Consider the following 25,014-nt stretch of genomic DNA (forward strand, 5'->3'; position numbering starts at 1 on the left):
AACCATATTGATGAGTTTCATGGTATGAAAGTGGTGCAGGATGAAAAATTTGATGATATTAGTTAATAATATCAAAGCAGTTTGAAACCTAGTTTATATTATGAAAATGTTAATTATGTCAAGCTATGCCTTATTAACCTTGATTTGCTGATGATCTATTTGTTTCTGTGAAAAGCTGTGGCAACCACATTGGAAGAGCCATAGGAAATTCTCTGTCCTCTCCTGAGAAGGGATTTTAATTTGCTTTAACTTATTTTATCATCCCGCATTTGAAAAACTGTGCAGTGTTGATGATGCTGTGTGTTATCATTGTGCTGGAATGAGCATCAGCTTAGACTGGCATCTTTATCTCTGTATGATGGAGAACCTCTGATGACTCCTGAGTAGCAAAAAGTGACCTCGTAGAATTGTAGATGGGAACTCCTGTAGTGCTTTAATTTAAAAAATAATGTTTAACAAATGATATGTTTAATTATCTTGTTGTCTTTGAAAAGTAAATCTTTTTTTTTTTTTTTTGCATTTTACATGACCATAGCCAGTCTAAGCTATGTGAATGATATTTTAATACTCTGCAGACACAGTCAGTATAGTCTTTCTGAAAGCCTGCCAGCTGACCTTGCCAGAAAAATGCGTATTTTCAAACTCCTGTGAACTAACTAGTTTCTTACTGAGAAACCCATTTATTAATCTATTGAATGGTTTCTCCATGGTGGAGGTAGATGAGTGATGATCAGTGTTAGCACAGAATTTAGGACCATATTTATAACTAGCCCTAAGCCCAAAAACTTTATTTAAAAATCAATTTGTACATTCACATGAGACTGTGCCATCTCTGTCCCGTGCAACAGAATTTTTTGGCCCGTTCAGTTCATGTATTCTGTCGGTACAGCACGGAGCTTTACCCTCTGTATTAGACATGTAGCCACTGCTTGGGTGGTAGCAAAAGGAAATAAAAAGCAGCCTTTTTTTTTAATGGGTGTTTGGGACTGAGACACCTCCTGAAGAAAGAGCCACGAGTCTGCCGGCTCCTTCTGCTCTGCGCAGCGGGAACAGGCTGATGTTAACGATGGGCTCCAGTTCTTTGGATCTCTCTTGTTCTGCAAGGGAGCATTTGGTAAATCAGGTCTTGCTAGTTGTTCCTTAACTCAGATTAAAACCACCAGAACACTGAGGACTGGATCTTTATAGACAGTGCAGGTGTGATGTCAAAGGGAGGGTTTCCTCAGCCCTGACTCCAGTTTCGCGTGTTCTTCCAGCAACTGGTTCCTCTTAGAGCTGGCGGACCTGAGCAGTGGAAAAATCAGTATGCAGCCTAGTGCAAGCCCTTGCTGGCTAGGAGTGTTCAAGTGGGCTGACAAAGCTTTACAGCCTTAGGAGCGTAGAGAGACTCTTGTTCCTACGAAGGCAGAAGGAACAGAAGTTAGAAAGCAGATAATGTTGCTGCTGGAGGCAAAGAGAGAATAAGACTTAAGAGGTGTGTGATTATCCTTATATTATTGAAGTTGTCAGCTGGTGCAAGTCAAACGATTACCTGCCAAATAAATAATGCTTCTTTTAGGATCCCTGTTACTCCGTGGTGTCTTGCACTCAGAGTCGCTCTGTGCCATCTTAGTTGTGCCAATAGGCAGATCCCAGTACATCTCTTTCCTTCTGTAAGTTTTATTTCTTTCAGATGCGTCGCTATCTGATTAGGAGCCCTTATCAGCCAGTGCTGCTCTCAGATGTATAGGGTAATCCTTTTCATGTTAAGCCATTTGTCTTGTTTTGCAGGTCTGCAACAATAAAAAGAACTGTCACTGCGAGGCTGACTGGGCCCCCCCCCTACTGTGACAAGCCAGGGTTTGGTGGCAGCGTGGACAGTGGACCAATTAGGCAAGCAGGTTAGTAGTGATTCATGCTTTACCTGTTGTTTCCGTGATAAAGAGTGGGAATACAACTCTCGTCCTGTAAGCAATGAGCTGGCAAGCTTGGGAAATAAGTCAGTAAATCAAACGGCTTAATCCAAACGCGTTGGCACCAACCTGAAAATTTAGTGAAGTAAAACCAAGGCAGGCTGAGTGCATCAATTTTCTTGCATAACTGAAGGCACAGTGGTCCTGGCGGGTTCTTTTCTTTGCCTTTCTTTGCCTGCCTTTATTTTCAAGATACATGGTCAAGTTTAGCAGCTCGCTGCAATAAGTAGGAAATGGTATTGATTTAAGCCGAGGATGAGGAGCTAACTCCCACACTTGAGCAAATCCTGTTGCCATGGTAGATAAACGTTGCAGTACTCTTGGATTCACCTTGAGATATGCCAAGCTCCAGTGTTCTCCACTGAGTGCACCAGGATAGAAATACCTTATTGTACACACAACCTGCTTCTATAGTTATGTGCCTAATGAAGAGTGGATATTGCAATGATTATAAATGCAAAATTATTGCATAATCAAAAATCAGAAATATATTTTATATGGTCCTTCTAAGGAGGATCTTTTGTATTGTGGAAAATAGCAGATTTCTGACCCTATCAGATTAAAACTACATTTTATAGTTAGCTTCCACACATTTACCAGAAGTTGCTCTCTCATATGATAGTAGTAGGAGACGTGCATTTTCTAGAATTTGTATTTCAATTTCTCCTTGTTCAGTCTGCAGAACATTGGTTATAGTATCTTACTTCACCTTTGGCCAACCTCAGAAGGAATTATTTCTACACATTGTGAATTTTATAGGATTTGATAATCATCACATACCAATTTTTCTCCAGAGTACTGTAACTTTAGTGACTTCCATAGAGATGTTTCTGATTTATGTCTGAGTACTTGACAGGACAAGCAGTCTATTCACATATACATATATACATATATAAACTAAAACTTGCTGGAAAATTATCTGCATGTTTTCATATGAATAATACTATTCAAAACCAAAATGTATTCTCTACATGCTAGATCCTGCAGTGAATTGTAATACTGGATTTATGACATCACGGTCATTTCCATGACAAAGCTTCACATTGTGATTTCACTGTTGAACAATCTTTTTTTAAAATACCTACCAGTTGGTAAGATAGCAAAGAAACCGTGCTCAGGCACTGAACAAGTGTGATTACTTGTGTGTTAAATGTTTTCTTCTAAGATTTGCTCTAAAGCATTATAGTCCTTTTTCAGCTTACCTGAAAGCTAAGTATCTGGGGAGCTACAAAATATATTATAGTACAGTGCTGCACAGACAACGCTAAGTGGAGAAGACAAATATAGGATATCTTTGATAATTCTTGCATTTTGCGTTTTGGAAGCCAACACTTCAATTTAACAGAAAATTGTTTTAACGATAGTTAAATATAGTGTGGTAGTTTCACCATTTTTCTCAAAAAAATGGTGCTACTTTCAATAATACTGGGAATAAACAAATATGGAATTTGCTAGAGAGCCTAATTTTCTATCGCTAACACCTGGATTTAAATATGAACACTTGATGGGGTGGTTTGGATTACAATCTGAGTAGTTTGCACATCTCAATCAAATTACAGAAGGATTAGCTCAATAAAATACTTTCATCTTAGTCAAGCAAGGCACATGGTCTCATTAGTATTTAGTAACTGATTTTACCCCTCCCGACCCCTTCTGCCCCCCCAGCCTCCTCGCTGGTGGGGTGGGGTGAGGAGCAGAACAGCCCTTGGCTCTGGGTAAGCACTGCTCAGCAGTAACCAAAACATCCCTGAATTATCCACACTGTTTCCAGTACAAATCCAAAACCTAGCCCCATACCCACTACTATGAAGAAAATTAACTTTATCCCAGCCAAAACCAGCACACTGACTTAGAACAAATGTGTTTCACACTCTATATTTTTCTTACAAAGAAGCCTTAAATATTTAATTGTTAGGTAGGGAAGTTAATTAATTTAAATTGTGTAATCTTAGATTACTGATTTTTATTAATCTTTTGGAGATGGTGAGGGATTTATTATTCTGCAGTGCTATAAGGTAAAAAGCATAGCACTTCATGCCCCATGAAGCCCCATGTGTAGTTTGTTCAGTCAGTGTTGCTGACTGTGTCCACCAGCATCGAAGTGAGCTTAGGCCAGTAGATGAGAGCCAGCTGGCTGAAAATCAATCAGGATAAGGCTGAGACAGCGATGATAGGTTACCCGAGCAAAGATTAAAGATGTTTCTCCTACTGTGGGAGTATGCATTTTTTAGGTCAGCAGTTCTGATGAATCACAACATCCTCTCTTCCAGGCAATGATCATATCACATATCCATAATGATTGGAGCTGCTGCTTACCTCTTCCTAAAAATCATAGAATCGTATGTAGAATCATAGAATCATTTAGGTTGGAAAAGACTTTTAAGATCACTGAGTCCAACTGTCAACCCAACACCCCCATGCCCACTAAACCATGTCCTGAAGGGCCACGTCTACATGTTTTTTGAACACCTCCAGGGATGGTGACTCCAACACTTCCCTGGGCAGCCTGTTCCAATGCCTGGCAACCCTTTTGGTGAAGACGTTTTTCCTAATATCCAAACTAAACCTCTCCGGGAGCAACTTGAGGCCATTTCCTCTCGTCCTATCACTAGTTACTTGATAGAAGAGACCAGCACCCACCCCACTACACCCTCCTTTCAGGTGGTTGTAGAGAGCGATCAGGTCTCCCCTCAGCCTCCTTTTCTCCAGGCTAAACAGCCCCAGTTCCCTCAGCCGCTCCTCACAGGACTTGTTCTCTAGACCCCTCACCAGCTCGGTTGCCCTTCTCTGGACACGCTCCAGCACCTCCATGTCTGTCCTGCAGTGAGGGGCCCAAAACTGAACACAGGACTCGAGGTGCGGCCTCACCAGTGCCCAGCACAGGGGACGATCACCTCCCTGCTCCTGCTGGCCACGTTATTTCTGATACAGGCCATCAGGCTTTCTTTCAGCTGCAAGTCATCTCGTCAGGGTTCATCTCACTATTGTGCCTCACTTAGGTCCCAGGAAAGTACTTAAAGCAGCTTAAAGCACTCTGAAACCTGGAACAAGTACAGCAGGCTGCAGCCCCTCGCTGCATCCCTCAGAGCACACAACACCGTCGCTGAAGTCTTTCCTTCGGCACCTCGCTTGCCTCCAGATTCGACTTGACAGCCGTGTGGGCTGGACCACAGTGGCCCAAATTTCAGACTGTTTGCCTGGTGTTAAAGCACAATGAAACCCTTAAAATCTGGTTCTAAAGGAGCTAGGGTTACTGCTTATGTTTGAGGGACAGAATATTTAAATTTTGCACTTTACCAAACCCTGATCTAGGCCTTTCCGTCCCTTTTCTCTCCCTCTCAGCCTCTGCCTCCCTCCCACCCCGGCAGCTCAGGAAAAGGTCTGGATGAGGCCGACAGCCCATAGACCTTACGGCCCCATTTGCAGATGACAACCTAAGCAGGACCTGGCCATAGATGCAGAGAGAGTACATGGAGATGTTCATGTTTGGACCAGAATAGAATAGACCAATTTTTCCCCAATGTTAAAGAAATAACTTCAAAGCAGGCCAAAATTCAAGCATCAGGCTAGAAGAAATAAGAGTTTATTAGTCTTTCATTCATAGTTTATTCACTTCACCTGCATTGCAGTTAGAAACCCGGGCCAGGCAGCAATGTCCTCCTCCATATACACAACACATTTCAGTAAAGATGGCTCTTGATAGAAGTTAACTCAATGTGTTTTGTTGCAGATAATAAGAGTTTAACCATAGGAGTGTTGATAACCATTCTGTGCCTTATCTTTGCTGGATCAATCATGTATCTGAAAAGGAAGACGTTCATGAGATGGTTGTTTACAAGTAAAAAGACAACAATAGAGAAGCTAAGGTATGATCATTTTCCCTAATTATATTCTAATAGATATTAGTAGAAAGTAGCTGTAAACATGGCAGCTCTTATCTTGACATTCATGACAGAACAGTGTGAATATGTTAGAAAGAGCCAGCCTTAACAAAAATATTCACCAAGTATTAACAGTGGTGTTTTTCCTGGTTTAGTTTAACTTTATTGATTGTCAGTAAATAATGTAGGTTTGGGGTTGACTATATAGCTCTTTTGTGATAAAAAATTAAGAAGTAAAGGAAGTATTGCCCTTTTTTTTTCATTTGCTTGAAATAGTTTCATTACATTGCATGGCCTTTTATCTAAACTCAGTCGAGTGAGCTGAAACTTTCATATTTGTGGTCATTACTGTTTAAATGCTAGATTCATTAGAATAGTCTCTTGGGTGTTACAAAGCTGCATTTCCACAGATTGCAGAAGCTAATTTAACAGACTACTGGTTTCAAAAAAATCAATATTTATTTTTGTTCTTGCAGGAGCACTAGACAATTTTTACTTTCCTTGTTTACTATAAAAAGTCAGAAAGTCCTTGCAAAAATCTCATTCTGAAAAGAGGCTACTGTTAAAAAAATGTTATAAAGCAGAATGTTGCTTTCAATAAATATATGTTTGTATTGCAGGTCTGTGAGTCCAGCAAGACCTTCCAGTTCATCTGAGCCTAATCATGTTCATACCAGGTCTCTCAGTAAAAATCTCACCATGAAGCCACAAAATACAAACATACAAAAAGTGAGTCCTTAAATAGTTTTTTAAAAAAAGAAGAAAAAAAACCCACGTATTATGTAGTTTGGATCTCATTTAAGTAATTTATTAGAACACAGTTATTACATGAGCTTAATATCATGTAGAACTAACAATATGTAAAATGGGAGATGTAGGCTTCAAAATACATTTATGGCTTCCAAGTTCTAGACAGGTGGAGATGTCAAGTGCAGAAAAGAAATAGTTTAGTCTCCAGGATAGAGCCAGCCGGCTTACACCAGAACACTATTATCTATCTGAATGGTGAAGGATTGGTGCTTGAGTAGGACTCCAGAAGCTGTTAATTGCTTCTCTGGTTGAAGAGGTAGATAAAAGCAGAGTAGAAGACAAAAGTAAGCGAATAACATAGATATTAAAGTAGCAATGCTTGCTTATGTCAACTCTTGAAGTTTATAACTTTTGGTTGGGGTTGGTTTTGCAGAGAGATGGTCCAAGAAGACCGCTGCCTTATCAGATCATCGACATTAGTAACCCTGTGAAGACACACGATTTGCCACAACTAAAAACACCGCAGCGAGTCCTACCACCCCTTCCCCAACTGCCATGTCACCAAGCTGTGCCTGAAAGACCCTTGCCAGCCAACCCTACGCTGAGGTTTGCCCAGGTAACCGTTGATTTGCTTTAAGCTTCTCTTCTATTTAATATTTAGTGTGTGAGTATCTGCATGCGGTGAAGAAGAACGAATGTTTTCTCATCTCTCATATTGGCCTTTTTCCACAGTATTTCCTTTATACTTTGTACAAGTTTAGAAATGTGGTGTAGGTGTATTGGTTTATGCCAACTGAGGCTGTGATCCTAAAATTTAGGATCCTGAACTCTCTCTTCACTACTCAAAAGACACAACAGTATAAACAAGCTCCATATTACAGGCAAACACAGGCTCATCTTGCCAGCTGCCCAACTGGAGGGAAACTGTACGGCTTGTTAGCAAGGTGCCAAATCCAGTGATGTAGTTTAGGAAGTCAAGTTGCAGATGTCTTGTGCAAGAGCAAAAGGTATATTAACTTGATGTGCTTCTGTTCTGCCAAGGGCTGTATGAATTGCATATTTTTTTCCAGAGCACAGATCTGAAAAGCAGACTTGTAATTACCCACACTATTTCATGTAGGTGTACCCTTCATTGCAATGTTTAAATAGAGCTGGTAACCCTTGTTTTTGTAATAAGATGCATCTCGAGACGGTATTCAGAGTAGATGAAGTTGTCTGTGCAGTTGTCTGTATTAGATTGCCCATTTTCTTGCTTTTCTGGTCACTGGCTTCTCCCTTTTGGTTGCATTTGTAGCATGACTGTGTCTAAGCAAAGGAATCAGGCACTCAGCTATTTCGGTTTTGTAGACATTATGATATTCTGGATATAGTACAAGATTAAAGTGAAGAGAATGTCATTATTACCAAGCTATCTTAAATGAGTATCTGTCCTGGTTTTAGCTGTGATAGCGCTAATTTTCTTTCCAGTAGCTGGTATAGTGTTATGTCTTGGGTTCAGTATGAGAAGAATGTTGATAACACACTGATGTTTTCAGTTGTTGCTAAGTAGAGTTTAGACTAAGTCAAGGATTTTTCAGCTTCTCATGCCCAGCCAGCAAGAAGGCTGGAGGGGCACAAGAAGTTGGGAGGGGACACAGCCAGGACAGCTGAACCAAACTGGCCAAAGGGGTATTCCATACCATGTGATGTCATGACCAGTATATAAACTGGAGGAGCTGGCCTGGGGCAGGAGGGGGCACATCACTGCTCGGGAACTAACTGGGCATCGGTCGGCGAGCAATTGCATTGTGCATCACTTGTTTTGTATATTCCAATTCTTTTATTATTATTGTAATTTTATTATTGTTATTATCATTATTATGTTCTTCCTTTCCATTCTACTAAACTGTTCTTATCTCAACCCACGAGTTTTACCTTTTTCCTTCTGATTCTCTCCCCCATCCCAGTGGGTGGGGGGGAAGTGAGCGAGCAGCTGCGTGGTGCTTAGTTACTGGCTGGGGTTAAATCACGACAGTATCACATTGACTTGGATGCAGTTACTGCAAATCCATACTCAAGCAGCCGTGTCTTGAGTGCCTGTGCCCATCTGAGCTGAGCTGGGATGGCCAAGGCCAGAGCACCTTCTTCCCGCAGCAACCTCGTGAGCTCCTCCGAGACACTTTCCCAATGATTTATACGAGGATATGGCTATCAGAAGCAGTTGCTGAAGTGCAGTGCTTTGAAAAGTGGTTGTAAAAATAACACAGAAACGAGAAGGGATGAGACAATGCTGAGCTGCCGTGTCAGTGTGCTTACGCATTATGACAGCGGATAAAATGTATCTAGTTTTAATTTTGTCTGTCTGAGCATTGAATCACTCAGGTTAGACCAACTTTTATAAGTGTGGCCAGTTTATTAATTGCTTTCAAAGTATTTGAGCTTTTTCTTCTTCCCTTTCCCATCTTGCTGGTCATTTATTTTCCTTTTCAGGGGAATAGAAAATACTGATTCTTTAAAAAATCAATTTTATAGGAAATCTGAAGTAGTATTGGTTTGTGTTGCTTTTGTCTTTAGCTCCAATGGTTTCATTGTTTATTTTCTTGCATTCCTTAAAACATTCTGCATACTTCACAGTGGTCAAAGTTAAGATTTTTAGGTGCAAGTGCTCTTCTGTTTCTTAATCAAATGACTCCATTAAAAAAAAAAAAAGAAAAGAAATTTCTTCTATTTCTTCTTATCTAGCAACTTACAAGCTTATGCTGTCTCCCACTAGCAGAAGACAGATAGAGAAAAGGCTTTCCAAGAAAAAGTAACCATTTCTCATTCTGATAGTGCACCTGTACCTGCCCCAACCTGTCATCGCACATCAAAGCAGCCCAATGCAGCACTACAGTTCATGTTCCTAAGTGCGCTCCCCTTCAAATCCCACATGAAGTGCAAGGTAGAATACCAGATCTCTAGTACTATCATTACCAAAGACTGACAGATCTGAAACTGCCAAAAAGCTTTTCCGTTTGGCAGCTCAAATTAATTGTGATGGTTACTCCATCAAGCAAAATATTGCTGTTTTCAATTTTCAGTTGCTGCACGAAACAGAAATAGGGCAAATGGGATCAACTCAAGGCAACCCAGTGAATAAGGAAGAGTGGCTTCTTTCAAAATTATGTCCATAACATCAATTCAAGGTTGTCAGAAACAGCTACTTTTTATACCCTAGGGACACAGAAAACACTGTATGGGAAGAAAATCTTTTCTTCAAAGTTAACGATTTTACTCCCTCAAAGCTTGGCAGAAGTAAATTAACTTGAGAATAGTTTTGGTCTAGTTTATATAGATACTACTTAATATCTTGCTTCAGCACTCTCTTGGAACTGCATCCATCAGGTTATCAAGAGGAAGCACTTTAAAAATCATTGCTACATTCATAATATCATCCAGATGCTCAGTACTGCAGTATAGTGCTGAAGAAGAGTATCTGAAACCATTCACTGTTTCTGTGGCTTCACAGCTGCCTCCTTCTGCTTCTCCCTTCTGAGAGGTATATTTAAGCACGAGCTACTTTCCTGCTGCCTCTGGGCTTCGAGCAGTGGATAGCTAAGGCACAACATACTAAATAGACTTTAAGACAACTCTTTTCCCCTCTAGTGGCTGTTGAGACAGCAATGAACAGATTATTAATTTGCTATAAAATTTCCTTTCAGATGTAAGTAAAATAGTAAAAAAAAAATCACGCAACAAAACCAACAAAAAAACAAACAAAAGAAACCCCTTGGCAAATGAACCATTGACAAGTTTAATATTTACCAATCTTGACTGATAAACAGCTTTTTCTTCTTTCAGATGCTCTTGCAAGGCAAACATACTTTATTTACGGGCCAGATTCACAGTCAATATAAATCAGCACAGCACCATTGAAATCAAGGAAACAGTGCAGGTTTATACTAACCATGGCTTCAGTCCACGCGTTCTGATTTGATCACTTCTGCTTGGTTTTGTTCCTGTTAGCATTCAGTTGCTGCCTCTGATACTGTCATCATCTTATTACCAAAATATATCTCATCTTTTACAGGTCATCCTTATTACAGGAAATATAGCTTTGTATTTTCACTTTTCCCCTAGTAAAACTGAGCTGGGCTCACCATCCGCTCATTCTGCTACAGTTATTTCTGTGAATTCCTCTCCTATGACACCTCAGACTGGCTTTAGACACAGAGGGGTAACACAAATTAAGTTCCCATCTACATAGATTGAGGAAGACCATCCTGTAATCAGTTTTGGGGATGTGATTTATATCTTCAAATATTTTTTCTTCTCCTTCTAAGGATGTACATTTTCCTGGTGGCACTTTCCGGTGCTGGCATCTCCTTTCTATGAAGTGCTCCTCCATTTTGCTTCATCTCAGCTATTACACATTCTCCATCCCCATTTTTATCTGAATTCCCTTCCCCCCCCCTTTTTTTTTTCCCTCCTTCTTTTACCCTTTCTTAGGCATCAAAGATTATCTTACTGCTCAGCCATGAGAAGATGCCCATTCCATAGCTGAAGAGCTGTTCTAGATCACCACGTCTGGATTAGCCATTTCAGCCAGCTTCCCTTGCAAAAAGAGGGGGGGAAAAAGCAACTGATAGGGTCCCATCAGTACTTAGCTGCTCTGAGCTTCTCAGAAAGTCAATTTTTCCCTACTCTGTGGTGTTGCAGGTGGTGATTAGACATAGGGCACAGCTAATTAACACAAACAAATAAACAAGGGCAGTTGTCCTCTCTTTTTGTTCATTCATCCTTACCAGATCTTCAGCTCTTGAGATCTTTGTTTCTCTAGACTGCTGAGCCTGGAGCCATTCCTCTTCCCAATGATGGTACCTAAGCATTCTGCCAACTGAAGAGTAAATACAAATCATGCAATAACAATTAGGGGCTGATCAAGCAAACAGCTAAATACTCATGTGATCAGACTAATTCATGTGATTAATCATGTAAAAGTACTTGAGGGAAAAGGCCACTTTTCCATGAAGGCAGTCAAGGGAATAAAGGCTTTATGGTGTTCAAAGATACATTCCTTGTTTGCTGTCTTTATAATGCTGATGTTTGTGTGTTTGTAACAACTTTTTTTTTAAAATGCTGTCACACTTGAGGCGATGAGGCATATACTCTCCCATGGAATAAACATTATGACTTTCAACAAAATTATTACAGAAGCAACTTAGATTTCTATTTTACTGTAGGGATAATTAAGTTATTTTAAAAGTATCAGTTTCTGCTGTGATCTAACTTGTTCCAAACTGGTATATTTCACTTCAAAACACACAAACACAGCAAGATTTCATTGTGCAAGAAATTTAGTGCACAAAGTAAACTTTGGTTAAGAAATCCTGATGGTAAGATTTTTTTCTCTTAACAGTTTTAAGGTTCTAGTTCTGTATCATGGGAAATGATCGTGTTTTGAAGAACTTCCTTTGCTAGTGTTTAATTAAACTCTGTGACTTTCAACAGGATAGCCCTGAGATAAAGCTACATAGAGTATTTACAAACAAGCTGTTTATTTCATCATTTTCCAGGCCTATTTCAAGAATATTTGCAATTATTTTTACCCCCAAAGACAGAGCTCACAGACAAACTTCTTAGAGTGAGATAAGTTTATCTTGGTTTATAGAGGAAGTTCTTCTGGATGACAGTTGAGACTAATTTTTATACTGGATATGAGATTTGGCTATAAGTTAAAATAAGAATTTTTTTCCTGTTGCTATTTGTGATTCACTCAAGAACTAGTACATGTTATGCCGAGAGTGAAAAAGAAGAGGGACGTTATATACAGCTTTAAACTGTAGTTTGTTGTAAATTTGAAATGACTATATATATAAGGTTTACTTAGCTCCCATATTTCCTTCTTTATCGAAATGCCTACTGATAGTCAACCTGCATTTCCATCTTGAAAGAGAAAACATTTGCCATGGAAAGTAAGAAAACAAAGGGATGCTCAAAATGAATAATGAGAAGTTGTATTTTATTCATGTGCAATTCATGCCTATGATTACTTGTTCTGATTACGTCTTTCAGGGGATCTGTAACTAGATTATTCTTGTAAGCTCTTCTTGTTTCTTTTTGGTCAACTTTACTAATGATAGTTATGGCAAACTAATAATAAAGAGTAACATTACTTAGAAAAAGCACGACTATGCAGTTCAAATAGTAGAAGGACTCGAAGTGAGGTTTTGGATATATTGGAGAGTTTTGTGCCCTGAGCAAGTCGCTTAATCTATCCCAGTTCTTCATAATGAAGACCACAAATAGACATGTTACCATGTTTGCAGTGTTTCAAGGACCACACAGAAGAGACATTAGCTCATGCCTGACAGCAGATGACTTCTGTTCTTTATTAATGAAACATTTAATTCCACAGAATGAAAGCACAGCAGCATCTCTCAGAAAAATTCCACAGATGCTACCAATTCAAACTGGACTTGAGCAGTTTGTTTTTGTGGTCATCTGAATTTGCATTTTAAAGTCATTTCTAGTATTTCCAGCTTTCTATATAACTGCTTTTACAATGTTATGTATTCAGTCTATGTTGTTTTCATTTACCACCAATTAATCATTAACTCCAGTATAGATGCACCCAGTATTTATAGAGTAAAGAATCAAAAGAAATAAAATCATTAAAATACAGTATTAAACCTTTTTTTTTTTAAATATAAGTGCCTGTTTCTTAAAAATAAGTTATGGCTTGTCACCAGATAGATTTAAGTGAGTAACTACTCCGAACTTATCTTCAATTTGTCTCAGCTGTTGCTACGTTAAGTAAGTTATGCCAATGACTAATACGACTTTATGTTTTATAATAGGAGAGCCACAAACCAAACCCTCCTCGGAAGCCTCTGCCAGCAGACCCTCTGACCAAAGCACGCTATAACAGTGCCTGCACAGCAGTGCCTGGACACACAAAAGCTCTGCCTCCCGTTACTCCCGTAAGGTTAGTTCGGATCAAAATGGCTTGATAGATAGTACTTCCTTCAATGACAGGTCTAAAATGTCTTCGAGCAGATCCGCTGTGCTCTGAGTAACTCTGTTCTGCTGTAACTATTGCTGAGAGCTACGCGACAACCATTTTTTCTATTTGCTTATAGAAAAGCACCCAGTATCAGACTGATTCTCACTGGGAGCATACCAGCACAATTGCACTGATTTCCACAGAATTAGGAGAATTTATACTGCATATGAAGGTTTCACTGCAAGCACCTGACTGTATATTTACAAAAACTGCCCACTAAATACAATTCCTTGCAAAAGAAATGAATTAATAAGCACCAATTTCAAGAGAAACAAAGCTCTCGCACAAAAAAAATTCCTACTTGGACCACCTACAGAATTAGGCTGAGAACTGAATGCTGTTAAGATCAACCACCAATAAAAGGAATTTTCCGTTCGCACATTTCACAATGGAACATCAATTTATATCATCTGAAAATAATACCCAAAACATTAAAAAAAAACATTTAAAAAAAGGACGTTGAAGAAAAATTATCTGGAAGTGAAATAACTATGCCTAATGTTAATGGGCATAGTCAATGGTATTTTCTTACCTAATATTCTTCACTTTCCTATGAATAAACAGTGAGCTCCAAGGAAGATAAAAGTAGTATTTTAAGCTACAAGAACTCTACTAGTGAGGCACTTAATTGCTTAGAAAATTAAAAATAGATTCAAGTTAGTTTCCTAATACTTCTAGCAAAAAGACTGCAAGAGTGAACTTTGTTTAAGCTCCTGACTGTCTATTCTAGTAAGATATTCTGAAAGTAATAATATTTCAAGCTGACTAGTACAACTTTTTGAAACCAACTGCTATTCCACAGCATTAAGTAGCATTTCTGAACAGGTGCAAAATTGATGAGCACCCAAAGAAATAAAGAATTTAAAGAACAACACCTGAAACATCGAGCTAGCTTATCCCACTGGCCAGGCAGCAATTAAAACGTGAACTGGAAAAAAAGAAAAAGGAGTCTGCTGGTACCATTTATGCTTCTTGATGAGATTTGTGCATATAGTAACACATCTGATCTCCTCCCAGTGTGAGACTCCCATGCTACATGTCTGACATTAACCTGGGTAACTCTAAGAGGTTTTACCATTCATCTTCATGCCTCAAGCATGATGCTGGCAGTGAGAACTAACAAAAGTTTAAATAACAATTTGCTATTTATTTTCTTTCTTTCCAACAGACCTGCTCCTAAGCATCCACCACAGGTATCCAGGTCCAGCAACACTGCTGATATGAAATGACCAGAAAATCTGACACCTTTATTTTAAAAAGTGAAGACAGAAGTTTGCACTATCTTTAAACTCCAGCTGGAGTTCATTTTTATGACAATACTTAAGATTTTTAATGTTTAAAACAGCATTATTTTTAAGAATTCTGAGCTACTGCCTTTGGTGCTGTGCTGTGCTATGGTGCTCTGTATACTTGCTCAGGTACTTGTAAATTATTAATTTATGTTGAATATTTATTACAGTGCAGTGCACTGTAGTAGATATTTTTACCATAGCTGAGTTTTCCTAAAAAGGAAGCCTTTTTTGTAATATTTCATTGAACTTGAATAATTCTGCTCTATTGGTCCTATGTAGAGTTTTTAGTTTTGATCTGTTCTTAAGGAGTGCTGATACTCATGGATAAATCAAATGTATAAACAACTCAATCTCAAAGGTTCATAACAAACTTATGAATAAAGATGTCAGGGTAAAAAAAAAAAAAAAAAAAATCTCTTCTGGAACATGGTGAAATGCCCGATATCTGCACACAGATGCGTAACATATATATATAACCAAAGGATCACTCAGTGTTAGCAGGTGTACTGTAATTTCAGTTTTCACGTTACTGTTTGAAATCGTCGAAAAATCTGTGCTGAAAGAGGATGTGTTCGCTTCGGACAAGTTCTCTTACTGAAGAAGTACTGTATATCATAAAACTGTATTTTTTTAACCTCATTTTCCTCAAACAGAATACGGTTAGTACATATTAATGCAGATATCAGGCCTCCCAGTGTCATTACCTTTTTGATGCTTTGGTAATTAAATTCAGCTATACTGTGTAAGGTAGTACCATCTCACTATGTTGCACAGCTGTCCTGTTTAGACTGACAATACATTACACGCAGGGGGTGGGGGGAAGCCAAGCATTACAAAGAATTACATTTTAAGAATCAACTATTATACTTATTTCTTTTGCCTCATTGCTCTGCTTATCAACTGTATTTTGCATATTTACTACTGTTTTGTATTTAACTTCTAAAATATTGTTCTGGATTTCTTGATTTGAAAATCAAAATGCATATTTTAATACATAGACTTTGGTTATCCTAAGACATGGGAAAAAATTCATCTCTTTCTTTTTACTATGTGGTAGCATTACATCTGATCTCTTCTGTACCTTCTCAGAAGCACTGCTGAATACAGTTGTTTCACCTATGCTGTAATAAAAACAATTCTCAAACATCAGTTGAAATAGAGGGAGAAGGAACTATTACCTTATATAGGTTAGTTTCCTCATTGCTTGTAGTTTTTGTTTCTTTAAGCAAAAATAAAAGCATTGATAGAAACTTGGATCGCATTTCAGTAAGTGTAATTGTATTTAATTTTCCCAGTTATTCCACGTTGTAGCAACATAGCACTCATGTTTATTGATAAGCTGAATAAACCAAAATAAACCATAGTTTAGTTTGTTGCTGAATAGCAAAGTAAAGGCTTCACAAAAGCATTTCAATTCTTAAAGCAACTCTAATAGCAGCAACAGTGCTTTATGTATGGGGAATCACTACAACAGTAGGATGCTAACTTATCCTAGGCTCAGCAATGCAGTTGAAAGCAAAATGATGCTTTTTATGTATTTTACATACTTTGTATTTAAAACATTAATTTCTTCCTGTCAACAGTAGCTTTAAACCTAAAAGGGGGGGGGGGGGGGGGCATTTCACTTTGAAGCAGACACATGATCTCAGTTTGCTTGTTTGAATACTCCCATTTTTAGAATGGCAAGTCATCATGCCGTATCAAAATGTTTCTGATAACAGCTGAAAATCATAAGATGAAACTGTAAGTAGTAAATGAATGACTAAATGACTAAAAAGTTGGTATTATCTGCATCAGAATTTAATGGCACCAGCTTAGGTAAGACTTAGCACATGTATAAACTTACAGCTTTAAAGTAACTTTTAGGCTTAAAATAAACGTGGCACACCTATGCAGTCTTACAAGTATAGAAACACCCATACAGGGTACCCAATCCTACCCTCGTAATTGCAAGCAGCCATCCCACCAACACCGAGTCCAGGACTGTCCACGGACCATCTGTTCTGGGACGCGAGCACACCAAAGCTCGAAAGCTTTTCGGGCGATGCTGAGAACCTGCTGAACATACAGGTGAGTCCCTCTTCACCCCTACAGAAACAACACACACACGCGTTCCCGTATGGAGGAAGACAGCAGAAGAATGATAATAAGGACACTGCTGGGTGTCCCCAGTCCCAGCACAGTGGAGTTTCTAGATTAAAATGCCTGGATGGTCTTACAAACTGGCTCGTACCCTTCAAAGAGCCCCATACCTGGCCGTTAGCCTATTCCTGAGCTGACAAACAGTACAAGCATCCGCTGATACGCTGCCCGGTATCACATCTGCTGTTGCTAGAGGAAGGCAAAGTCCAACCATTCATCGTGGATGAGGTGTGAGAGGACATCCTTGGCTTCTGCAGCTGAGCAGTGCAAGCCCAGAGGCAACGGGGCATCACTAATGCAACACCTTTTACTGCCTTTAACAGGTCAGAGAGAGAGAGAGAGCGCACAAGCTGGGAAAAAATACGTTTAAACAAGCTGTGAACTAAGTAGATTACTAAGCAGAAAAGTATATGTCAAATTTATTAACTATTAACACTTTTCTAAAACAAGATGCTGAAGCATGTGTATCCAGTGATGTGGAATGTAGTCTTACAGGTAAGAGTGTATGATTACCTGTACATATTATCTAATGGAGTTACTATCTTATGTTAGACATGGCTAAAGCTAGAGTTTTCTAGCTGTTTGGAAAAAAAAAAAAATCATAATTCCCTGTCTGAAACATGGCCAAGCAAACCCAAATATCCTGTAAAAATTCCATTACTTGAAACCAATACGAGGTAGTTGCTGGCACACTACAAGCTGATTTTTTTTTTTCAGAGCAAAGCAGACAAGTAGGTGCAATGTATATAAGAGTCATATAATCTGGAATCCTTCCAATTAGCAGATATGCAAATATATTTATACATATTCAGATAAAAAATACTACAGGCAGAAAAGGATCTGTAATTTGGGGGGGGGGGGGGGGTGTTAATCAAATACGTCTTTTGTTTTGGTGCAATTTTTTTTCCCCAGGATGTGAGTAGTAGCTGGCTGTGTGATGTTTTCACACCAAATTAGTGTCTTTATGATTAGACATGCAGATGTCATGTAAAATTCCATTGTGAAAACCAGATGAATGGTTTTACATTCTTAGGGACAGTGTAAGCAAACAAATTACCATGGGATACACCAGGATGTGAAATTTAGCACTTGCTACCCTGTGGTAGCTGCTCAGTGTATGGACCTGTCGTATCTGGTTTCAAAGAAGTGCTGTCAGCACAGGCTTTAAGTCCTGTCATAATATATTCATCTACTTCTATGCTCAGCAAACTTTAACTTTTAAATCCCCTTTAAAAATTAAGGTACATCATCCTTAAAATCCTCAGGGTTTTATAGTGTTCAATTTATCTTCATGGGAGAGAGCTTCTAAAGAGACTATGCTGATGTCTGCCTTTCCTTTCTCTCTTCTTCTTCTCCCATACACATATTTCAGCCTCCTACCTACTCAACATCAGACACTGGTATAGACAAGTCCCCTTTCCAGAGACAAGGCGAGAACACAGTGTGCTCTCCCAAAAGCACTGCATGACAATGCTGCTATTATGCTAATGAATAGAACAGTAAGTACAAAACACCATCAAAGAAAACGAATAAATATGCAGTAAACAAAAAGAAAATTGCATATTTACCCTCTTGCTCCCCATCAAATCTCTTGGGTTTAGCATTCCTAGATTTTTTTAAAAGCTATCAATTATCAGAGCAGCAAGATTTTTTTTTTTAATTTCATGGAATAATTTGAGAGCCTTTTCAAAAGCTCAGAAAAGAAATAGATACATAGCTTTTTTCTTCATTTCAATTCTGATTTCTTCTGATCATTTGAGTATACAATATTAATCCTCTTATTAACTTCCAATCAAATAATAGTATTTTTTAATTTAACTGTAAATTACCATGTAACAGTAAACAAATTCATTCTTTATCTCACAAGCATTCCCCAAAACACAAATTTCTAAACTCAGGAATGCTAGAACTCATTCTGCACACAGACCATCCTTCCAGATAACTACACCACACATTATCAAAAATTTAATGATGCCCCATACATTACAGGCAGCTTCCCTTTTCACATAATACTTTTAAGAGACAAGCATTAAAAGCCTAGAGCGTATTGAGATAAAGTTTTGAACTCTTGGAATTCAGAACTCAGGAATCAAATACCCAATATCATCTTCAGGAGAAAGAGTTGTTTCTTTTCTATTACCCTCTTCCCCCCCCCCCCCCCCCCCCTTTTTTTGAAGAAGTATACAGGTATTGTTTGTCTGTACAAATGAACAATAAATTCTTAACGCTTTACTACGAGTTTAATTTTTACATATCTAAATTTATATCCTTCAACATACCTATGAATACACAACTTTCTGGCGCATAGCATTGGCACAAGAATAATTTTATATATTTTTAAATATAACATTACAAAGTGTTTCTTATGATTGTAAACAAACTAAGAGAAGGAATAGAAACTTTTTAAAAACTCTTTAAGGCAGGCTATCTAAAAATACAAAGCATATTTTTTATTTGAGAAGGTGCTATTGTTAAAAAAAAATAATTTAGGACTGGTGAGTAATTAACTGCTTAATATGTCATCACAGGCTGTTCGTGGCATGAACGCAGATAGACCAGCATACCATTTTTACAAACCATTCATTTATAATCCTTCAGTTAAACTTCAGTTTTCTAAACTTTTTACACTCTATGCCAGTGGGTTTTTACCAGTGCAGCAGGTTTTAACTTACATGTGCATTTCTAGTGGAATCTTCCACTTGAAGGTGCTTCAAGCAAACACAATCTGGTAATTCGACAGCTGAATTATCTGCTCATTCTTAAGTACTCTCTCTCAATAAATATACTCTTCATTATATTTGGTGTTTTGCCTATGTAATTACCCAAATGGTTATGAAAATGCCAGAGTTTCCTCAACATAAAATACAACATGCTAAGAGAAAAGAGCATCTTTCTGCATGTACAGTCTCATGTATTAAAAAAAAAAAAAAAACCAACTATGCAATAAATTGCCTTTTTCTTGTACCTTTCATTGGCATGTCACTGATGTTAATATGTGTAGATATTCCGAGGAGATCTTCCTTCTGTTAAACAGAATTGAAAAAGGAGAGATTTGCTAAATAAAAGAACTTTAGTTAAACCAAGAAAAGCATGCCATTTAGGAAAAAAAACATTAGCTGCATTGGCTATCCTGCAAACTGAAGTCATAGAAAGAGCATGTGGTAGAGACCCAGAATTTAAAGCGACTACCATTAAGGAGAAAGCCTCACACAGCAGCCTTTGTTCGAGTGATTACAGAGCAGAAATTTAGAACTGCAGAAGTAGTTTACCTGCTTCTCCATGGGCCAGAATTAGCTTTGGGCAAGTACACTAGACAGGTCACTTTTCAGGATTTTAAGTATATGGCATTGAATGGCCTTGCATTAGCTGCGTTTCAGCTGTGTGTGAGCATGCCAGCAATTTTAAAAAGCTTCCAACTCTCTGCCCTGCAGGTTTTGGCAAATTTGCAAGAGCAGGGGAATCATTACCTGCAGACCCTTTCCACTGTAGAAAATGTAAGCAATGTGTACATACTACTACTTTTATTTTATGTAATTTATGTGTGAATGACCCTGTGGGGAAAAAATAAATACCTGATTATGCTATATATAAGATTATGCTTTATTTGGAAGAAAGGACTGTATTTTTTTAAAAAAAGCAACTTAATTTTGCATTTTTCAGTGCTTGACTTTGCAATCTTGATGTTACTTGATATAAAGAGATCCTAAGACTACTTTTTACCTCCAAACCCATAAATCATACCTTATGGCATGCCTGACTCTACCTGACCACCCTTTTTTGTAAGAAGCGGCAGCAGTAGATGGGCTTCCAGCAGCAGCAGCGGGCGGAAGACAAAGCGTGTATTTGATTATCAGCGTCACAGATGTTTGCTGCCAGCAAACGGACGACAGAGTCCTGCATCTTGGCTCCATCGCAGCCAGGCGGACTTTTCTGGTTCCCTCCTGGTCGATATCCGTGACCCAGAGCCAGCCTCTTTGCCCACCATTCCCAGTTCCCGGGCAGCAGGTTTCTCCTCTCACTCACATCCTCCTGACTCGTTTCCTCCCATTTCGTCCTCCAGTCAAATCGCACCCCTTTCTCCACGTCCAGGTTTCTCTGAAAACTTCCTAAACTGCTATAGTTTGACGTCTGCGTCACATAAAGAAAAATTAACAACAAACCGGGCTCCATAATTTGCTGTGGCTTCTCTGGAAAGTTTTGGTCATTGTTTTTAAAATGCTGAGTTAACAGTTTTCCTTGCAGATACTATCCCAAAGTAGAAGGAATGCTAGAAATATTTTCTGATTTAAAAATGACCTAAAAAAAAGGAATAGATGAAAGTGTATCCTAGAAATATGGTCCTTTTTCTAAAGCCATCTATACATAAGAAGCAGATAGTAAAGTAATATCACAGGGAGATACTAGTATATTCCCCAGCCAAGTAAAATGTTTCTGCAACAATTTTAGAAGCTTTCTTCTTGTAAAGTGTTCAAGTAATTTCTGCAATTATTTTTTAATTGTATTTTAATTTCCACTTTCAATTTTCAATACCATGTTTCTATGAATGTATTTGTTGTTCCGGCAACTTGTCCACATCATGGCTTAAAACAATGATGCGTTGAGGACTGGTAGAATAAGCCGTATAATTAGAATAAAAAGCAGAATAAAATAAGAAGTAAAGTGAAAGCCACATTGCATTTTTCATTATCGTGAAAGGTAACAAATATAGATTAGAATTTATCAAAAAATGAAAGTTACTTCTTCTTGGAGCAAACTTTGTATTTTCACATACAGTTACCCCTGTAAGTTTGTACAAGCTGTTCCTTGGGTGCCGGGCAGCGTGGCCATTTCAAAGCAAAGCAAGTACCTGACAGCACTAGAACATTTCATTTTACAAACTGGAAAGAATTACAGTGCATTTAAAAAAAATATTTGAAATGTTAGTCTGTGCATATTTTATGCTACAACCACCAAATACCAGCTATGGTTAAGATGAGTTAACATATAATTTCTACACCCTGTTCTCAAAGTTTACAGTGTCCTACTACTTTCTACATAGTCTTCCCACTGTGAAAATTTAATGCAATTTGTATTAAACTACAAATATTCCTCACCACTCTATAGGAATTAACCACCATTTCTCTTTCTCTGCAATCGACATGGCCTCTTACTAAAAATGTGTTGATATAAAAATACCATTTCCTTTCACGTTTCAGAGCAGGCTACATGCAATAATACCCTACATACAATAATGCAGTAACTTAAAGTAAATTAAGGCATTATTTAATACCAGGCTAGCTAAGTCAAATGCAAAAAATAAAGGTTTTACATCTTTAAAGGGAAGAGTATCTTTTTCTGAGTAGAATTGAACATTTTTACCTTCCCATCAGTGTCACTGTCACACAGGTCTGAAAAGACCTCAGGTCATTTATATCAGATTATTTTACTACTGAAGTTGTAAATTACTTTTTAATTCTGAAAACCAAAAGCTAAAGTATATTTTTTACAAAGAGACATCAGGTTAGTTGTAGCCTAATACACTTTTCTGAAAGAATTATTAGATGCCCTAACATCTTGAATCTTCACTTCTAGAGCTGAAGCTAAATTTGCTGCACAAGCATTTTGCTCATAATTTGAAGTAAAGAAGCATCTCCTTGGAAAATTTAAAGATGAGTATTAACAAGGTTGGGTAAGAAATGCTAATTTTTTGTTTACTAAAGGGACAGTCATGAAAGTAAAAAAGGTCTTGAAGAAGAGAGGGAAGCAGTAGAGAAGAAAAAAATAATTCAGCATTTAATTTCCAGCAGCTTAAAGACAGTTTGCAGTATCCTCAGGGGAATGCCAAAAAGCATGTCTGTTTATTTGAATTTCTTGCTTTACATCTAACTTTGCAGGCAAGAGGGTTTTGGTTTTGTTATAAGAAAACAGTGACTGTAAATCCCACAGATACACTTAAGTACAGAAGAACATTCTGAAGAGGAGGCTGAGCTCCACAATTTAACGAGTGCCAAGGACCCAGAAAACTGAATACTAGAGGTGAAACAGGCAAGTTACAGCATTTCACTGAGGTCCAGTATTAATATTTTCACTTTTTTGGTGGAAAAAAAACAAAGTTATCTGAGTCACCCATCTCTGAGCTGGAAGACAGGGAAATAGCAGTTTTTCTCTTTTTTTTTTTTTTCTTCTTGTCTGCTAACAAATTGACCAAGCTCCAAACAAAATCATTAAAAATGGAGAAGGAAATACATTTAAAAAAATACACCCAGAGCCAGAAAAATCAATATATAGAAATTATTCATATCCGCCTGTGAAACCTTCCAGTCTTCCAGGAGTCCTTTATAATACCGAAAAGCAAAACCAATAGCATATTCCTTTTAACAACAACAACAAAAAAAGAGGCAAAGCTACGTTTACTTTAGCTATCTCATTTTTAACAGCAGTTTCTCCTCCACTTCCCAGCAGCAACAGAACAAGTTCTCTCTTATTATGTGGTACTGACACCTGTAAGTCTGACGAAGAACACTTTAGAAGAGTTGCATTACATTACTTGCCACGTGCCAACATGCGTTCGTACCGCGCAGCCCCAGGCATGACTACAGACTTGAAGGAGAGCCATAATAATCAGTGCTTTGCAGAATCATCAACATTAGAAATAAGATCCTAAAAAATACCTGAGAAAACAATCTCAACAGCTAGCTGTTGCAGCTGCAGGTCTGGGGACTTTCTCCTGGAGCCTGAGGAGCACATACTGAAACAATAACCCTAAATCCTGTTTGAAACGTCTAATCTACGTCCTATACCAACCTAATCCAGGGTGCTGGTGGCTGGCATTAAAGTATGGACTAAGGTTTTAACAAAGCATAAAGTACCAAAGCACTTTAATACCCTCTGTTGTTACTTACAGCCCACACAAGGATGCAACGCAGAGTTGTTACGTTGGTACAGAAACCATTAATTTGATTTTGGCAGTAAGTAAAGCCTAGTAACTTGGAAACTGCATCAAACAGATGGTCTGGAAGAATTTTTAGGTAATGCCCAAATAGTCTGCATGAGACCTACATATTTATATAAGAACATAGGTCAGGAACATCTGCAAAAATTAATCAAACTCCTCCTTCTTTATCACTAGCATAATTTTGAAGTGCATTAAGAAAGTATGAAAAATGTATGCATTTGATGAATACATACAGTTCTTATAATTCTTTTCCCTAAAAATGTATTTTGGATAAATTTTGGACTATTCCTTCCTTTCCAATTATTTTCAACCTGTTACCTTAAATTATTAACCTAAATTAAAGACAAATAACAGCTCCAAAGACAGAAAATCCTCTGGATTTACTAGCGCAGAGATTACATAAAATTCCAATATTCTCAAGCATTCAATAAGACATAACAAACTACGGGACAGCAGCTTTAATGTGATTCGTATGTTTTTAACCTTCTGAAGCTTGCATTTCCACTTTCAAGCACGGGTATCCCTACCCACCGCCGGAGGGAGTGCACATACAGCAACCCGCAGGTGAGCACAGAGATAGATCCCTCTGTCTCAGCAATACCCACAGAGCACATATGTGCACCTTAGCAGCCCTGCAATAAGCACATTCACGCTTGCATTTTGCTATTCAGTTCTCTTCAAGAAAGTGCGCAATCTCAGCCCTTCCACATCCAGCATACCCGTTCTTCACATATTCCCTCTTTATCATTTTTGGATCTTTCTCTGTCTTTCATTCCTTCTTTTGTTGTATCCCCTTTGTGCTCTGTTGTCTTTTTGACAGACTTACAGCTCCCCTAGCCAATCCTCTAGATGAATGAGCTTCTTTTTCCCTTCTTATTTCAGCCAGGCCTGTCTTTGGAGCATTATCTTTGTTTTTCCAAGGCGTGTGGATTCGAGTCGTTCCCACGGCAGCACTGTGCCTGGCTCAGATGGTACACACACTTGGTATTTCTGGGAGTGAGAGGAGCCCCAGGTCCCTAGAACCACACTGTGGGTACAG

The 25,014-nt window shown here is 38.3% G+C and overlaps 1 protein-coding gene and 1 long non-coding RNA gene across 3 annotated transcripts in view; one reads left to right on the forward strand and one right to left on the reverse strand.

The window, feature by feature from the left end:
• ADAM12 (ADAM metallopeptidase domain 12) overlaps nt 1-16,160 on the forward strand; it is a 185,998-nt gene extending 169,838 nt beyond the window's left edge. The window contains 7 exon segments of the mRNA XM_030030998.2: nt 1,771-1,815; nt 1,817-1,880; nt 5,683-5,818; nt 6,454-6,562; nt 7,017-7,199; nt 13,402-13,529; nt 14,776-16,160. Of these exon segments, the coding sequence (XP_029886858.1) occupies nt 1,771-1,815; nt 1,817-1,880; nt 5,683-5,818; nt 6,454-6,562; nt 7,017-7,199; nt 13,402-13,529; nt 14,776-14,836 (726 nt within the window). The 3' untranslated portion in view covers nt 14,837-16,160.
• LOC115348390 lies at nt 898-24,103 on the reverse strand. 2 transcript variants are annotated; one of them, XR_003925807.2, is made up of 5 exons: nt 23,692-24,103; nt 11,347-11,431; nt 5,571-5,753; nt 2,022-2,169; nt 898-1,396 (listed from the first exon to the last, which is right to left on the reverse strand). It is a non-coding gene; the product is annotated as an uncharacterized LOC115348390 (long non-coding RNA). The 2 variants fall into 2 exon arrangements; XR_003925806.1 differs by lacking the exon at nt 898-1,396 and adding an exon at nt 1,576-1,772.
• Nucleotides 24,104-25,014: the final 911 nt, after the last annotated feature.

Source organism: Aquila chrysaetos, chromosome 11 (assembly GCF_900496995.4).
Source record: "Aquila chrysaetos chrysaetos chromosome 11, bAquChr1.4, whole genome shotgun sequence".
NCBI lineage: Eukaryota > Metazoa > Chordata > Aves > Accipitriformes > Accipitridae > Aquila > Aquila chrysaetos.